General features: G+C 40.4%; 2 protein-coding genes across 2 annotated transcripts in view; both read right to left on the reverse strand.

Moving 5' to 3' along the window:
* COMMD10 (COMM domain containing 10) overlaps positions 1-3,758 on the reverse strand; it is a 110,615-nt gene extending 106,857 nt beyond the window's left edge. The window contains exons 1-3 of the mRNA XM_074813159.1: positions 3,673-3,758; positions 3,418-3,508; positions 953-1,063 (exon numbers count right to left, since the gene is read on the reverse strand). Coding sequence (XP_074669260.1) covers positions 953-1,063; positions 3,418-3,508; positions 3,673-3,704 — 234 coding nt within the window. The 5' untranslated portion in view covers positions 3,705-3,758. The remainder of the gene's footprint in view (positions 1-952; positions 1,064-3,417; positions 3,509-3,672) is intronic.
* Positions 3,759-12,062: 8,304 nt separating this feature from the next.
* On the reverse strand, positions 12,063-14,302 carry ARL14EPL (ARF like GTPase 14 effector protein like). Its single transcript, XM_074813717.1, has 3 exons — positions 14,192-14,302; positions 12,654-12,793; positions 12,063-12,285 (listed from the first exon to the last, which is right to left on the reverse strand). Exons 1-3 carry the CDS (start codon positions 14,300-14,302, stop codon positions 12,063-12,065), a joined length of 474 nt encoding a protein of 157 aa, XP_074669818.1.
* Between the last annotated feature and the right edge of the window lie 3,953 nt (positions 14,303-18,255).

An 18,255-nucleotide genomic window follows, 5' to 3' on the forward strand; every position in this document is an offset into this window, starting at 1 on the left:
GCTTTTTCGTTCAACCTCCAATAATTATCATATAAATGAAGCAGTCTGATGAAATTAGGGCCAGGCAATAAAACAGGTAACTTTGCTCTTTGGTTGAGATGAAAATGCAAAATGCCAGTCTGGATGTTACATCAGGTTTCGTTTTGCTTTTTTGGTGGATAGGAGCCATGCAGAGGACTGTTTGCTTGTGTTCTTTCTAATGCTGTGGAATGCATTAACTAAGTGAGCTAACCATAAAGTGACATGTGTAAGAAAGGACAAGATCCAAATCCCACAACAGACTATCAGCATACATGCCCTCTGCACAGACTACACTTACTATACTTGCATGAAATGAATGGATAACATCGTGGCTGTGACAATTTCTAAGAAAGTTACCATGTCTACCAAGGAATACACTGGCTTCCTTACCTGAGTAGCGGTAGACTGCAGAACCAGAAAACCCTCTCTGTTTAGAAGACATTCAGCTCTACACCATGCAGTCACCTACTCACTCAGATACTAGAGCTACATCAGGTGTGCCTGTTCACCTAAGTACAGGCTGGTTTTATGCATGAAAATTTTCCATAACTGATACTTCATGTAACTTAAGCAATGCTCAATAATGCCATATAATATTTTCCTTGCAGGAATTCAAAAAATGCGTGTCTGGCTTGCTTATAATGAATAAGAGGAAACACTGTATCTCATAATTATCAACACTTCTCTCAGTCATGCAGAGCTCACTTCCACCACCTATATTTACATTAGATGGAAACTCACTGCACAAATGCAATGAGTCTAATCCAAATCAGGAAGGCATGAAAACAAAAGCAGTAAAATGATGCCCCCAAAACATACATAATATACTACAGATACATGTTTTCAATAACTCCTTTTTAACTTGACTTTTGTGTTTCTGAAATCTACAATCAGATTAAAATATTTATCAATTCATAATGATAAAAGGTACCTGCTCCAAAATGAATGATATCGTTTCAAGGACTAGATGAAGATCCTGCTTTTCCAACAAAAAAGCTATTTGAAGTTTTTCTTCTTCCTCTTCACTGAAGCTACTTTCAGCCTGAAGCACAAAAATGGTTAGTCCTGACATTCCATTTAGTGACCAAGAACATACTTATCAAAAGAAAAACTTTTTCCCCATTTTGGTAAACCTAGTGGCTGTCCAGTTGTTTCTAAACAGAAACAACAAAGTAAAGCTCTTTTCCAACAGAAAAATACAGTGCAATTCCTCTCACTGAGAACCAAAAGTCAACAGTATCACATGAGAAGCTATCAGAATGCCTTGAAATACATCACAAGAAAATGCTTTCTCTTTGCACCTGAGACACTAAAGAAACATTTTTCTTTCAGCAATCAGATCATCTCCAATAACCTTTTATAAATGAAAATAAGAAAAGCATCAAGTGCGTTACTTGAATCAGACCTCAAATAAAACAGAACATAAAACTGTAGTAAAGTTAGTTACATATGTTTCTTCCACTCTGGATACTCCTCTGAAAATCACCCATTATGTTACAAAGGAAATAAAGGCCTAATGTATGCTTATTTTGAAAGTCAAGATTTGGATCTATAGCCTACTGTATTACTGAAGATTATCAAGAATGTTCTGTACTTTTAAAATACAGCAGTCATATTTATTATACTACAACTAATTAAATAGTAATTTAAATGCAGATATTGCCATCTTTTAAAAAGTAATTACTAACAAATCTATGCATCGGACATCAAAACACCATATTTAGACCACTTAGTAATTCAAAACTGCAAAGCTACACAAAAAAAGCAATTCAGCTATCAGAATAAACAAAATGAAGCAATTATACAAAAACTTCAATGATGGCAATGTTTGTAATAAGAGTATCAAAATGGAAACATTGTTTAAATCATTAGCTGTTAGAAGGAAATGCAGAGCTCTCAGTATCTGCTCTGCAAAGACAAGTAAGTTTATTCAAAGTTTCCAGCAATTTAACATGCCCTGGAGTCTGATTTAGAAAGGCCAATTCATGAGACTGACTGAGCTAAATTAAAAAGACCACTCCAACTCATGTAAATACTGATGAAAACAGTGGATACTAAACTGCAATTGAGTAGCAAAAAAAAACAACCCACAAGAAAAAGTTGCTGACACTTTTCAGTTACCAGTGAGTTAATATCCATGCACAACAACTGAGAAAACCCTCTGCAATAACAGTAGCACCCAAGCTAGTAATTTTGGTAGGAAAAAAAATCAGCAATTGAATCAAATAATCAAAACAATCCTTACAGTCTCAGAATTATGACCTTTAATACACTTCTATTTTCTATTTGTGCTGCTCTTAACCTGTAATATTTTAATGTTTAGTTTGTGTATATATATGCGTATAGAAAACAAATTCTGTATTTTTTTATCTTTTTCTTAAACATAAAACAAGGGAAAACCAAAATCTGACACTGAAAGATAAAGAAACTCAACAAAATAATCTCTGTTTTAGCATTTATCTTATAGTTTCCTCTGAAATATTTGTTGCAAAGGTTAGATTCGGACTCCATTTGACTTTCTGGCACTGTGCGATGACACTTACTACTGATTTTACTCATTTGGTTTTCTATTTATTCTACAATCTAAAAAAACCAAAGTTCTGTAAAGATGATAAAAATACTAACTAAAAGATATGGACTTTATTTTTAACCTCAGTTCCACAGATGGCTTTGGTTGATGGACATACAGAAACGCAAAAAAAAAAAAAAAAAAAAAGCATTTAGTGTTTCCCTTGCGAGTTTGTGCAAAGAGCCAAGGAACCTGCATCAGCTCCGAGAGCCTTCTCAGAGGACCAGCACCTGGAGGCGATGGAAGCAAGTTCGAACAAGCATTGCTGGTTCTCGCGCCATTCACCCTCTGCCATTCATCACTGTTTCTTATTTCATTCACCCGAAAGAGTTCTAAACAATTCGTGGTGAATGAAATTAAGATTTAAAATACTTTTTTAAAAATTAAAAAAAAAAAAAAAAAGGAAGCAATTGTCCCTTAGCAAAACAGAGTGTCGCATCTGTCCCAAAAAAGAGGACTCGTAGCACCTGGACGGAGGAGGGGCACAGCTCCTGCCAGCTCAGCTCGGTGCCCTGCCCGTTCCGCAGCAGAAGAGGCCAGGCTGCGCAGGGCGCGGCAGGAGGGCGGGCTGGGAAGAGGGCGGGACTCGGCAGGCCGCCGCGCTCCAGGGACTCCGGTACCGCGTGTCGCTGACCCGTTCCTGCGAATTCACCTGGCGCAGCGCAGCCAAAGCGCCGGCAGGACGCGGATGGGCCCCGGTTCTGCCCGCGGCAGCCCAAGGCCCCGCCCGCACAGGCGAAGCCCCCGCTTCCGCCGCGCCGCGCACCGCTGCCTGCCGAACGCGGCCCCGGCGGGCTCCTCCCGCCCCACCGACCCGCCCCACCGACCTTCAGGTGCAGCTTCTGGAGAAGGCGGGAGAGGAGCCGCGGGAACCGGCCCGGGTCCACGGCGTTGAGCAGCGACACGGCCCTGCGGATGCTGAGCGAAAGAGAGGAGGCGGTCAGGGAGGTCAGGCCAACCGGGCTCCGCCGCCCCCCGGCACTGCGGCGAGGCCCTGCCCCCGACCCCCCCCCCCCCCCGCCCTGCCGCGGCGGGAGCGCGGGCAAGAGCGGGAGCGGCGCTGCCGCCGAGGCAGCCGGTACCTATCGCTCTCCGGGACGACGGGCGCCGCCATGGCTGTCGCTGCGGCCCCGCCCCGCGACGGCAGCCCGGCGGGGCCAAGCGCCGCCGCTCCGCTTCGCTCTGCCCTGCCCGGGCGCGGCGTGACCAGGGTGGCGGCCGGAACTCCTCTGGCAGGGGGACCCCAGCGCCGCGCTCAGTCCCGGGTGAAGGCGGAGCAAAGCTGTGGCGGCCCTTGGGGCTTGCGGGGAGCGGCGCCTCCCTCAACGGGTTTGCAGCATCCCGCAACCGTTGGAAAGGTTGTAGCTGAAATCCTCGGATTTAAAAGTTTTAAAGACGTATCGGTCCGGGTGGCGGGGGGCGATACTTCCCCCTCTGTCACGTGTCGTCAGTGCTGATACTGGAATCGTACCGCTGAAGCCTGGGTTGTGTGAAACTCCTCAGCCCTTCCAGGCCCCACAGTGCCGGCTTGTTCCCCCGTGGTAGTGCAGAGCCAGCTCCACAGCACGGGTCAGCGAACTTCGTGTTAGTAGACCATGACATGGTGATAAAGGTGTCCCACCTGCAGTGTTACAGCAAATTGTTCCCGAGGCTGTGGAACTAACAGCGGTGGGCTGCGTTCCCATCTTCCTGGAATAACCTGTGCCCAGATCACAACCCCAAACTCTTCCCCCATCCCATGCCATTTAACTCCCCTGCATAAGGCCTAGAGCACACCGTGCCATGTCCAGGCCCAGTGTGTGCTGGCTGGCAAGCCATGTGAACAGAAGTATTAACATTTGAACCCACAGGGAAGCGTCACTGAACAGGGTATTTCTACTACGTGCATATTACCTTGAACGAATGTAATGTTTGTGAGACCTCCAGTTTCCGCCAGACTTGGCTGAAATTGAAAATGGGCTAAAAGACAATGGGACAAGCAAACAGAGGAACAGGCAGCATGACTGTGTAAACCTTGTTTTCCTAAGAAGCTAACTAAAAATATTAAAAATCTGCAAAAGACTTCTGACTGTGGCTGTAAAGGCTTATGAGATGTGGCCCAAAGTGTTAGGTGTGTGGTGATAAATTATGGTAGGCTCAAGAGGCAGGTAGGAAAAGACTGAAAATTTTTGAGGTACTGTAAAGAAATGATTTATAAACATGTATGCTAAATCTTGCGTCTTTTGAAGTGAGGGGAATTTAGTCATTAACTTCAATAGGGCAGGATTTCAGCCAGGACATTTGAAAAGATAATGTCTGTTTAAAGAGACTTGGCCTTAAGAGCCAACTTCAGGGAAGAGTGTCAAAGCTGGATGTACTCCAATGGGAATTTTAACACAGAGAATTCCTGGCTGACACTTTAACAACATTTGTACTATACCTCTTATCAGAAGTTGGACCCACACTTGCTGTTACGAAAGGCAGCTGCATTTTTCAAGCTATTGTTCTGGGGTAAAATATAATTACATTCAACTATTTCACCTGTTTTTGTGTACTCTTATAAAACATGAAAAGACAATATTCTTGCAAGAAGTTTGGCTGGAAAAGAAAAATGAGTATTTCACTCCATGCTGAAATAATGTAACTTCTTATTCTAGAAAATGTCCCCTGAGAGCAGAATTATATGAAGTTTGTTCAGTCAAAATGAGCAGGCACAACTGGAAGTCTGGACAGTTGCTTACATATTTTTAAAAGTTTCAGCTAATACAGGTATGGGGTGCACTGCTCAGGTTTGCTGCCAGTTCTCTGGTTTTATAATCATATGGACCTATTTTAAAGTGTTTTCTTTCACGCTTTACTGCATCAAATGAATATTCAAAATGAATAGTCAAAACAATGAACATTAAAAATGCAATTGGGCAGGATCCTGAGCAATCTGCTCCAGCTGGACCTGTTTCACACAAGAGGTTTGACCTGAGACCTCTGAATGCTTCTTCCACCTTGTATGACTCTGCATTCAAAGCCTCACTGAAGAAAGACAGTAAAGGGAGCACCTCATTGGGAATAATGAAGCTAACCTGACAAGGTGCTGCCAAGTGCATCATTAAATACATTTTTCCCTAATACCTTTTCTGTTCCTAAAAAAAGAATTATAAAAAGTTGTGACTTCTGATGCATCCCTTCATTTATTATTGTTTTGTACTTGCATCCCTGATCCATTTTTAAAATGTTACAGCTTTTTTCACAGAGCTAATGACATTACACAATTTCATGTATTTCATCAGTTGTCTTAACTAGTTAAGATATATTTTATCTCCTTAAGACATATTTTGAGTGAAATTGTTACCCATACTTTGACTCAAAATATTCCACTTAGACATGCTATATGGGCTTTTGGATTAATCTGCACATATCCTATGACAAAATCTTAGTCGTCGGTGACTAAGACTTTAAAGCATTTATCTGCTAATGTCTTACAACAGTCTTGAAAAGCTCAGTCTCCCCTACTTTGCATTTCCAGAAATTGAACTATATATTCTGTTCTTTCACAAAGATCAAACAGGCTTTATTTGTTTCAGTGTTATTTGATTATGGTTTGTTTTACAGACTTTTCTCATCACCCGTCCCTTCAGTTAGAATTCATTTAGGCTCTGCTTTTTAAAATAATTCTATGCTTACCAACTGAAATATGTAGAGCACGAAAAGGATGTAAAGTTAGGAATTATGGAATACTTTCTATGTAAGGTTAGTTAAGCACTGTAATAAATTGCGTAAGCAAGCTGAAGACTCTCATTAGAGGTTTTAAAGCACAAAGGGACAAATCTGTAATGAAAAATGGGTAGGAAATGTGTAGAAGGTGAATAAAGATGATCCAGCATTGAGAACTACAGGCTCTCAAGATCCTACCAGGACCTATTTTCTTTGAATGTATTGTTTTCTCTTTTTTCTGGGCTCCTTTTGATTCACTTTTTATTCTATAGCCTCTTACTTGCAATGCCATTCTGTTTACATTCAAGCCTTTCCTTCTGTCATCTTCATTTCTGTTACTTTTCTTTACTTCTGAAGGTACACAAAAAATAACATGTTGATCTCCTTCAAAATCTGATTTGTACAATATTCCTGACACTATTTATTGACTAAATAATTGTCCTACAACTCAATGAAAATAAACCAATAATGTTTCACATAAATATTCACTTGCAAGTGGCTTAAGCAATTTAAGTTAGCAAACTATATATTTGTGTGGCAGGGATTGAATTGTGCCTCTTACCCAGTATTAAATAGCTCAGCTTTTGAAATCTTGTTGAAAAAATAATTCTTTCTCGTAGAGTGTTCTAAGTGTTTCAGCTAAATTACATCTATCAGAAATAAATACTCCTGTTGCTGTCTGTGACTGTTTTCATTATGAAACAATCTGCCATTCTTTCTGTGTCATTATTTGTGTTCCACTAGATGAGTAATATTAAAATCAACAGGACTACTTGGAATCTGCTTGGAAAGAGTAAGGGCAGGGGACTATGAATAAGGGCAGGGGGATCTTAGTTTATTGGTTCTGTATACTGGTTTACTGTTTGCTATTTTTGTGCTTATAGGTGAACACTATTACATCTAGTCATGTGAAGGGAGTCAGATTATTTGGATGGTGCAGTGCTTCACAATGGAAATCAGGGCTGTATAGCCTACTCCTTTAATCAAAGGCATCTGTGAGCATACAGGAGATTCAGCTGTGGATGACAGGCCATAATTTATTCCATTATAACACAAACAGATATGATCCTGTAAGGATGAACATTCATACATTTGCTCCTGAGTGCAGGTGGAAGCAAGTCAGTACTTTGCAGGGCCAGGCCAATGGAGAAAAGGTGTATTGCCCTCTGCAAATCATAGGACAGGAAGTCTTTCTATGGTTCATGACAAGATTACAAATTAGGGTTAATGAAATTCAAGTATCATGTTATAACTAATGTTCAAAGTGGCAGTTAGCTCAGAAACTAGATAAGAAACTTAATAGAGCTGCAACAACTGTAATGCTTTTGGTGCAAATGTTTATCCAGAAAGTATCAGTCTGTATTTCTTTAGTCAAGCTCTTCTGGTTTTCCCACTGAAGTGAATCAAATCTGTGTTCTACTCTGGTGTGGATGTATATAGAGCAAGTTCAGTTGTGTTCTTCTAGGAGATCTTAAAAGGACCATGAAAATTGTCTGGAAAAGAGTTCAAAGTGTGTTGGTTTGGTTTGGTTTGGTTTTTTAATGCCTTTCTGTGGTTTTTTTGAACCACAGAGGATTTCTTGACAAATTCTTGACAAATGTACTAGTATAAATTCAATAACAGTATGGATTTATGATGTGGTGGGATTGAATGGCACCTCACAATATATAGAATTTAATTTTAAGCCAGGAAGGACAGTTTATCAGTCTCAGGTTGTGACTGAAATATCTAGACTTCCTGGAACCACAAATCTGACTTCTCCCAAGGCTGATTGTCCTTCATCATTTTTAAAACTGTAGGTAAACTAAACACCATGCAGTTTACTGCAGTTACCTGATGTTGAATCTCTATGTGGACAGGAATCCCATAACACTTTTCATACAAAATTTGGAAACTTCGGGGTAAAAAAATCTCTATTTTCTGCCTGTTGTTTTACAGTGCTATAACCTATTGTATTCCTAATCTGTGTTTCAGAGGTGCTATGTTATATATGTAACTGTAGATTAGTAGTCATGGAGCCTTTAAATAAAATCACTTGTATAAATAATTCTGAGTTTTCATTGTGGAACTTTGCATGAAGCATTTGCAAACACTGAGCAAGAGAAAAGTCAGCATAATTTTGCCCACTTATTAGCATGGAAAAAGAGGCAGACATATGAGTGGTGACCTTGCTACAGCTGACTAGCTAGTCAGCCTCATGCCCCAGAAGAGCTTTGGTCTGCCTTCTTCAAAATTCCCATCTCTTAACTCATCTGATAAAGCCTCGAGTGTTCTTTTGTCTTTAGCACACCTTTGCACATTAAAAGTTGTAATATTTAATGGCCTTGGCTTTCATTGTGGCCTGAGCCACATGATATAATTTTATTAATATTTCCTTTAAATTGGCTATTGTTTTAGGAGCAGCTGTAAGTATCCAATGCAATATATAAGGACATCTGTTGTGGTTTGTTCCTCAGAGCTGTGACAACTTCTGATATCAAGAAGTATAGACAAATTGCTAAATAACAAGTGTCTTCAGTGGCTAACTTTCTGGCTTAAAGTCTAATGGAGTGCAGTAAAGGCAAACAACAAGATGCTTTGCATAGCTCTTTGTTTTGTGAGTTTTCAAGTCTGTAAATGGCAAGAGATGCACAGTAGGGTCTTTGGAATCGAGACGATCCCAATAAGAAAATGCCAAGCACATTGGAGGTTAGTAGAGAAAGAACCATGTCTACCTACACAAAAGTCATACACATCGTTCATTTCCATGAGATGATTGACTTTGTAGAAATAACATCTAAGAAAGCAGAGGGTATCTCCTTCCAGATAGATATGGATTCTAAGCAAGGGAAGTACAGTGGAAGGCACAATGAATTCAAAACAAAGAAACTGAATCAATTTTTAGGCAAGAGACTAAGAGATCTATCTTATCTAGGCTATAGTTTAATATGTACATGTGCTTTCATCTTTCCTTAAGCCACAATGTGATCACTGATAGCCGTGAGCAAACCAACCATGTGGACAAGGAAAAGACAGGGAAAGTAAATTCACAGTATCACAAACTGTTTAACCTGCATAATCCAGGGTGGGGGGGTGGAGCGGAGAGAGAGGAGAAGGACCAACAGTCTTTATGGAACAGCTCATTGATCTGCTTCTCTTTATTTTAAACATTATCTCTCTAAAGCAAACTTATTCCATAGAAAAAAAAAAAACCTATTTTGTTTAGACTGACATATTATAAGGTAAAAAGGTGATCTGGTATCATCTGGAGAGTGTCCAGTTTTGTAAGAGACTAAGAAATGTTCTCTGCCTTTTCTGATAAGGGACTTTATTTAAAACCACAATGTCATGCAGTGTGGCATTATGTAATTGCCTAACAAAAACTATTAGATATAGGCCCTCTGTTGTTATTTTTATATACATGTATCTACAACTAAGTTCCACAATCACTATAAACATATGTTTACTGGGGGTTTTGTTTGTTTGTTTGTTTGTTTGTTTCCCCATGTACAGCTGCCCTAATAGAGATTATATTTGTGCACTGCCGGCTGCTCATTTGGAATTGGGGGAAAAGTTAGCAGGATCATTGCAACAATAAAGAGTCATTCTCAAACCACAGCAGAACCACCTCTGCAACATCCTCTTATTTCATTATCCTTATCTTGGCTCTCACTTCTGTTTTTTCAGGGTTTGTGCTATATTTCAAGGTTGCACTAAGTGTGTTTCTAGTAGAGATCTCTTATACTTTGCATTTAGCTATGATTGTGACAGAGGTACAGTCCATGTTAAAAACCACAAAGTAACACCAGTGAATTCAATAATGGGATTCTAAAGATTTACACCAATCTGGGTTTAATCACATTACTCAAAAAATTTAACCTGTAGTCTTACCACAGGAATCCACAGGAATTCTCTTTAAGTGGAAAGGAAGTGAAGCTAATTCAAACATGTCCATTTCAGATCTTGAGGTTATTTCAAAGGAAGGCTGCCATCTTCCTGTCCATGTAAATCAACTCTATCTTCTTGAAGAGTTGCTTATTCAATCAAGTCCAGAATGAGTCTGTGGCACACCTGGAATAAGAAACCAATCCCTGACTACATTGGCAGGATTTCCATCTACCTTAAGAACTATGGCTCAGAGATGATGTGGACTACTTGGAATCCCAGTCCAAGTCAAGGGATACTTTGGGACCAGTGAGGTATATGAGAGAACAGCACTAGATCTGACTGTCAAACAGAGCATGTTTTAACCACCATAGCATATATTCCTATGAAGTTTTTTGATACCGAATGGTTAAGTACAACCTTAAGTACTGAGGTGTCATTAGTTGAGAGGAGCAACAAATCTTTCCAAGGTATGAAGTCAGAAGACTGTGGTGTTAAGGCATTCTTGGGATCTGTTCCAGCAAGTTTCTTCTACTGGGAGGTATCTCTGCCTTGGAGCAAGAGGTCTTTGTCTACAGAAAATGGCCTCTTGTAGGGGAGAAAAGTGGTGCCACATTCGAAGTTGGAGAGTCTCCTCAAAAATAACAAGTGTTGGACCCAGGGAATGATTCCCCCATCAGCAGCACACTCCTGGAGATTGCCTGCAGCAATATGCAGCCTTTCCCCCTTCAAGATCCGGAGGGACCCTCACTCCTCAGAAAGAGTGTGAGTGTCCGTCATGAATGAGAATACCCACCTCATAAGAAGACTGGGTGTAAATTATGGTATTTAAAATGTGTCAAGTCTTGCATGAAGAGGAAACTCCTGGAACTGAAGAGACTTTTCTGTCCAGAGGCAAAAATACCCAATCAGTTTGCCTCTAGCTATATAATTAGTGACTGATCAAGATTGAGTGTGTCATATTCTGGAAAAAAAAAAAAAAGTACTGATGGAACATGTTGGTTTCAGTGTTGTAGCCTGGACAGGAAGAAAGAATTGCAGAGTCATTTCCACTCTCCTCTGTTTTATATACAGGAGACATGGGAAGTGGTGACCTAGTCTCAAATAACTCCTGCCTATCTCCAATGTCTCCTGCCTCATCTATACAGGACATGAATGCATCATAAGGAAAAGACACTTGGACAAGCAAAAGGAAGATCTGTGTCATACATCTGAATAAATGAGAGAAATCTGTAAGAAAAAACTTCCTTACAAGTAATGTGGTTCAGCTTATCAGGGTGTTGTGGTTGGAGCCCAGAGGGCAACTGAGCACCACACAGTTCACTCAACCCTTCCCCCTCAGGAATGGGAAGAAGAAAATAAAGTAAAAGGCTCAGGAATTGAAATAAGGACAAATTCATCCATTACAGTCACCAGAAAAAGACAGACTCATTAGGGGAAGAAAATCAACATCACTAATTCAAACACTGACAACAGCAACACTTAACAGACAGAGTGGGACAGTGAGAAGCATTACCACATCTTAAAGCACCTTCCTCTCACCCCTCCCTTCTTCCAGGGCCCAACTTTGTTCCCAGTCTCTCTACCTACCCCACTACCAAAAACTCCACCACACAAAACCCAGCACACAGGGTAAGAAAATTGTCTTCCCACAGCAGTCCAGACAACTTCAGTTTCAGAAAGTCAACGTTTAGAGAGGACTGACTGGATGTCTCAGTAAAACTTGTAAGGGTGAGGACGAATGAAATACATACTTCTACTTAATGGGGAAGCTTAAAGTCTGCTAGGTAGACAGCAATAAAGAAGCACAAGCACCACTGCCAGGCACTTCACTAGAAACAATTCTTAAAGCCAAGATTTACTTTAATAAAATGTGAAGAAATAAGAACTTTGCTCAGGTGCAAAAACCATCAGAACAAAATCAGTCAGGGACAGAAAATGGCAATGAGCTGATCACATCCCCAGTTTCAGTCTCAATTGTATCATAAACCCATTTCCTATTGGAGCGACATATTGGTCCACATTTTTTTGAATTGCATTTGGGGCAAGAATAGAAGCAACCCTGGCAGCTCTCTTCTAGGCAATCACACAAATCGAAGTTATTACAAAGCAGCCTGCCATGTTTGTCATACTTCTTTGTAACTCTGCAAAAGAAAACAAAAAGTGATTCTCAGAGAATGCTTCAAGATGTTCGAAGACTAAACCAAACAAATGTGGAAAACATCCAGGAACATATATATTTCCTCTTTAACAACCTCACAGTATAATGAAATACCAGCATTATATCCTAATTGCAACAGCCACTGTTCTTAAAAAGGAAAGTAAGGCAAAGAAGTAAATCAAAATACCCTTAAGTTGCACAGAAAAAGCTTTTTTTCCCAGCACAGCTTTCATGTGTAGTAAGAAATGTCTCTGAAAAATATTAATGCTTTTATTATTTTCATTTCTATTCAGTAGACAGCATACCAGCCATTTTTTGAAGTAAAATATGTAATAAATTAGCACATCTTACTTGGGCTTACTAAAAAAAACTTGTTTCATCTGTGACATGTTCATTTTCTTTTTCTGCTCTCTAGTTGCAGGATTGAACTCAGCCATCCAAGGTCCTGGATTTTGAAAGATTAAGTTTTTTAATTGTTTCTCAACTCTGTGCTGTAAATGAACAACAGAAAGTTTATAGTTAGTACAATCAGAAAAAATATTTATTAGCTGCCAAATGTCCTCACTGGCTTTCAAATGACATTACTATTCATGATAACTTAAAACAACATAAGTAGGAAAACAAAGCAAAACTCAACCTAAATTAAGATCACCTTGTTTAAAATGTTTGCTAGTCTAACTGTTAATTGAGTATTCCTTTGACCGACTGTGCATCCTGACAGGAGAGGGAACAACCATGAGTCTGAATACATGTTACAGTAGCATGGAGTTTGAAAGTCTTGTGGGAGGCAGAATCATGTATTTTTTTCTTCAGCTTTATCCATAGTGTAAAAACAAGTACTACGATATAAGCATCTCAACTGGATTCACCCTTATCTTCACTATTCCCTCAAATGCCTAGAAACCATCTTTGTCCAAACAAACTGTGGACAAGGGAAATGTCTAGAAGGAAGGAAGCATTTGCACAAGTGAGGAGTATGAAGAAAGCACGGACAAAAATAAAGAAGCTGAACTGAGCACAGTTTTTGAGAAACAAACTAGTTTATGGAATTCGTGTTTGCAATTAGCTAAAACTGCTGAATAGTTTTGGAGGTTAAAACATCAGCTATGTGTATTGCCATTCCACTTAGCCCATATATGTTGACAGTTGTGTCTAAAGTCAAACAAACATGAGCATTGTATCAAACAATTTCTCTTCGGTCAATGACTGTGGACATTGAACATACATTTGTCATTCATTATGCAAAGGCACAAACATACAAGCAAATTTATGTTTTCTCCTCTTAGGTAAATGGAACTGACTTGCCACACCTCGACTTCCCTGGAAGGTGTTACTCCTTCCAGAGTCCACAGTGATTTTTCACAAACAAGTGCGTGCCTTCATTTCTCCTCATGGGGAAAGCAGTGGCGGTTCAGTCAAATCTGCTGATGCAGTGATTTAGAAATATCCGTGCACTTAAATGCACTTATTTACAAGGTGGTTGATGCTGTGCATCTTCAGTTGCATTCTCCTGAAAAACTATAGGGCAATTCCATGCACTTGCATTATTCAGACATTTGGAGTCTGGGGTAGATTTCCAATGCAGAAAATATGCTTCAGCATCATTGTCCACGATCATAAACTATGCAATTTCAAGTTGGAAACAAAAAATAAGCTATGGAGATAGTCCTCCCTTTAAGAGTACTCTCCTATTTCCCTACTTACTATTTTGTTTGAGCTCGGAAGTGCTCTTAGCTCTCTAAATCATTGCACTGCAAACTTGACTCATTTCACTGTTGTTATCATTGATGTTTCCTTATTGACTCCAGCTTTTCTTTTTTGTAATTATGGACGAAATTGAAGGCAAATGTAAGTATTTTGATAATAAAATGGTACTAGAGAAGTCATACCAATTGTTTTTGTTTTACTGAGCAGTCCTTTGCAGGAGACACATTTCCTTCTGCAGGTGTTTCCTGGACAGAATCGCTTTTCTTGCTGTGTTCTTCCACTTGATCACTCATTTGACCAACTTTGTGAAATACATAGATACATATGTGTTAAGACATGCACAAAAGTGTGAGATCCACAGACTTTTAAGTGAAGGCTTTAAGGTGAGCAAGTGATATCTATACCAGGCGCTTATGTATTCTTAACCAACAGCAAATGCAGAACAAAATGTGAGTCAGTATCAGCCTCGATTTTAAAACTGTATTAAAATAATGTAAGTAACATAAACAAAAGCTGTATCAACAAAGCCACTCTATAATTCGTTAAGCAAATCTCAGAAAACCTCTAATGTTTGAATAACAAAGAAATTGTAAGAAATGCTGCCATCTCTGAATCTGTTACTGCCACCACTTCATCACATTGTCACCTTTAATGTAAAGGTGAGAAGCGGTATGCTCGCAGAATACACAAAAGCCATCGGCGATATGCAGTGGAAATGAAACCACTCAAGGGCAGTCACTTCTCTTACCAGCAGGTGACACTGTTGTCCTAGCTGCGATTCATTTTGCAAGGTTCCGAAAAGGAGCGGCAGCGGTGGGTGGAAGGGGGAGCAGAAGGGGCCTGGGTATATTCTCTCACATTACCCATAGACACCCAAAGTGTGTGTCACAGCTGTGACCATAACAACTAGGCTATTCCCTGTAGATTCACAATTTTCTTCCTGAAAACTTCAACCAATGCACTAAAAGTAAACTTCTTGGCTTTTAAATCTCTTTCAGAAAGATTTTGTGTATAATGTGCAATATTTAGGTTTAATAGAAAAAAAGTGTATTACTCACTCTGCTAACAAAGCACCCAGGGAGGACAATGAGTTCAGTGAGTCTGTCCTACAAATGCCACCCATCACCTCTCCTCCGTCACACAGAAATGGCAGTGGCAACTGTTCAGGATGGATGTTAGCTACTTCTTCTTACCCATCTTGTGAAGTTACTTAGTTAAAACTTTTTATGCAATATATGCAGTTACAGTGCCTCAGACTTTAACCCCAAACACCACCAGAAATATTTAAGCTTTTATCATGGTTTAAACCAGGCTGGCAGCCAAATACCACACAGCCACTTGCTCACCCTCCTGCCGCCCAGGGGATGGAGGAATTATGCATAAAGGGAGACTGATAGGTTGAGATAAAAACAGTTTAACAATTGTAATAAAATAAAACAATAATAGAAAATACAAACAGGTTACGCACAATGTGATTGCTCACCACCCACTGGCTGATACCCAGCCTGTTCCCGGCTAGCGATCCCGAAATACCAAGATCCCACAGTCACAATCCCAGAAGCAAGAGAGAACCCCCTCCTCCTGGCCACCCCTTCTTTATATACTGAGCATGATATTACATGATATGGAATATTTAATTGGCCAATCTGGGTCCAGTGCTGTGGCTGTGCTCCCTCCCAGCTTCTTGTACACCTGCGCACCAGCAGGACATGGTCAGTTGGAGAGTCCTTGATGTCTTAGCAACAACTGAAAACATCGGTGTATTATCAGCATTCTTCTCATAGCAAATCCCATACTGAATCCAAAACAGAGCACTGTTCTATCTACTAAAAAGAAAAAAATAACTCTATCCCAGAGGAAACCAGGACAGCTTTTCTGGAGTTCCTTCAACCCTTTCCCAGGTGCTGCCCAGTCTCTTCCAGAGTTTCTGAAAAGTAGTGCAGTGGTCTCTGCCAGGTTACCCTGCACTTTAGGATTGTTGCCCAAACCTTGTCCCAGAGAAGATCTTCGTTTCACCACTGCCGAAGGGCCAGCACCTCTCTGAGAGAATCAGGAGAGGAGTCCAGGCCTTTAGTTCCCTCTGTTGCAGCCCCTCCCTGCAAGGTGACAGTTAAAGTGGGACTAGCAATGAAAATGAAGAGACGTTGTATTAACACGAGGGGATGCTTTTTTGAGAGGTGAAAAATACAGCCTTCAGACTGTTTCAGAGACAGTTTCCCTTTCTCCTCTTCATTGACCCAAAGAATGACTGAGATTGTGACATTGTTCACAATGGGATGCTCTACAGCAACAGTTCCAGTCCTGGGACTTTTTAGGATTAGAAAAGGGAAGCTATTACCAGGCAATTAATATTTGCTGTAAGGAGGAGCCTGCTTTCCTACTGGAAATTTGCTCAGGACCCACAAATAAAACAAGAATGAAGGTCACTGCTCCAGAGAAAGTGGGTATTGCTCTTCATTTGCACTCAGATTGGAGTTCTGACAAGGATTTACTTCCTACATCTCCTCTGGTGCCCAACCACGCATCCAGCACTGTTAAAGCACTTTGTGAGTACACATGACCATCATCCATGCCTGTTTTATTACAGTGTGAGAGGTCAGGAGCAGAACAGCCATCAGCAGCTATCAGTGTAAGCCTGCAGAACTCCCACATGTCCTCTGCTTGTGTAAATAATGTGATTTCTTTGGAAACTAGGTCCTAGCAGTCATTTGGAGCCAAACACCCAAAATCAGGAGTCACTTTTTAAATACTGCAGAAAAGAAACAAGCATCATGTTCCAAACACATATTTCAAATGCCCTTGAACCTCAGTGAAAATATCCTGCACAGAAAATGTAGCATATTTCTGTCTCCATATATATTGTAAAGATAAAGTATTAAATTTTAATCTCCAGGAAAGATACTAAAAAATGAGTTAGAGTGTGACTAGGAAACTGTGCAAAATTCAGAAACTGGTAAGACTCGCAGGACTGATTATCCTCCATAGAATATTCTGAAAGGGGATAGGGGAATGAGGGAGACTCTGAGACTCAGACATTCACTCTCAAGTCTGCAGTACCTAATTATCCAAAGAAACATATTCTTGATCCTGAAGCAGAGTTTTTTACCTACTGGTTTTGGTCTGGCTGTAGTGATAATTCAGGGGTAATGCACTAGTCTTTTCCATAAAAATTTCAACTCTGAGGACAACCATCAATTACACTCTTCATCCACCAAAACCTGTGTTCTCACACACCTTTTGAATACAGCAAGTACTTCCTGGAGGCAATCATCCACATGTCAACATCCCACTGTGGCCATAGTGTATGGCTGAGAACTGGCAATTTCAGCAACAGACCCTTGGCACAGCTGGCTAGGTTAAAAGCAGATTAAGGGAGGAAGAAAATCAGAGTCTGTCCTGTATTAGAAGAGACTTGGTCTTATCCAAGAGACAGATGTTTCTGCTTAGAAAACAGTTTCAGATGTTGGGATTTGGAGGAAATGCATTTTTTTATGACTTTCATAAAAGAAATATTTTCCTGTATCTGCTTTTTTCAAGAATTTAATATTCCTATTCATGATCCTTGAAGACTGCACTGCTAAATATTTCAGCTGGTGTGAAATGTTGCAACCAGCATTTCAGATAATTCAGGCTGTTCGATCTCAGCAGACCAAGGTTAGTATCTCTGCAGGGCTTGCCAGAGTGAATGCACATTGTTTTCAGGTTGTATTTATTCGTGCCGTTGGAGTCTTTCTGGCTGAGATCTGCAAGCATGTTCATCGCCTTCACCAGGACAAGACAAGATGCTGTCCCTATGGCTTTAATCCCCATTCACCCACATGGATAAGACTGACCCATTGCATTAGACTCATCTTCTTCATAGTTTGTGGGCTCAGAAAGCAGCAGTCAGGTTTGTGGCACTTTCAAGTATGCATCTTGAAATCACTATAGGACATCTGGTGCCAGTCAATTTAAGCATGAGAATAAATTAATCTTTCTCAGGATCATCTACGGACTGAGCTGTAAAGATGTGGAAAGACCACTTACCAACTAGTTCATGCCTTCTCTCATAGCCCCAAATTTGCATATGAGTTCAGAAGATGGCCCTGATGCCAGCTGGGAAACAGACCAGATGAAGAAATAGGTCTCATCTCTTGTAACTCAGCTGGTTTCCCAGAAAACTGATAAACATGGTGACAGAACAATGGCCCATTCCGTGACAGGAGTCTAGAGGAGCAAATCCTGCCCTGTCCCAGCAAAATAAAAC

Source organism: Strix aluco, chromosome Z, assembly GCF_031877795.1.
Source record: "Strix aluco isolate bStrAlu1 chromosome Z, bStrAlu1.hap1, whole genome shotgun sequence".
NCBI lineage: Eukaryota > Metazoa > Chordata > Aves > Strigiformes > Strigidae > Strix > Strix aluco.

Bases quoted from the DNA above. Each gene is read 5' to 3' on its own strand.
- ARL14EPL (XM_074813717.1), bottom strand. From the start codon at position 14,302: ATGAGTGATCAAGTGGAAGAACACAGCAAGAAAAGCGATTCTGTCCAG. The intron at 12,794-14,191 runs GTATGACTTCTC...GTTCATTTACAG, and splicing joins CAGTAAAACAAAAACAATTG to CACAGAGTTGAGAAACAATT. The intron at 12,286-12,653 runs GTAAGATGTGCT...TTTCTTTTGCAG, and splicing joins GTTTTTTTTAGTAAGCCCAA to AGTTACAAAGAAGTATGACA.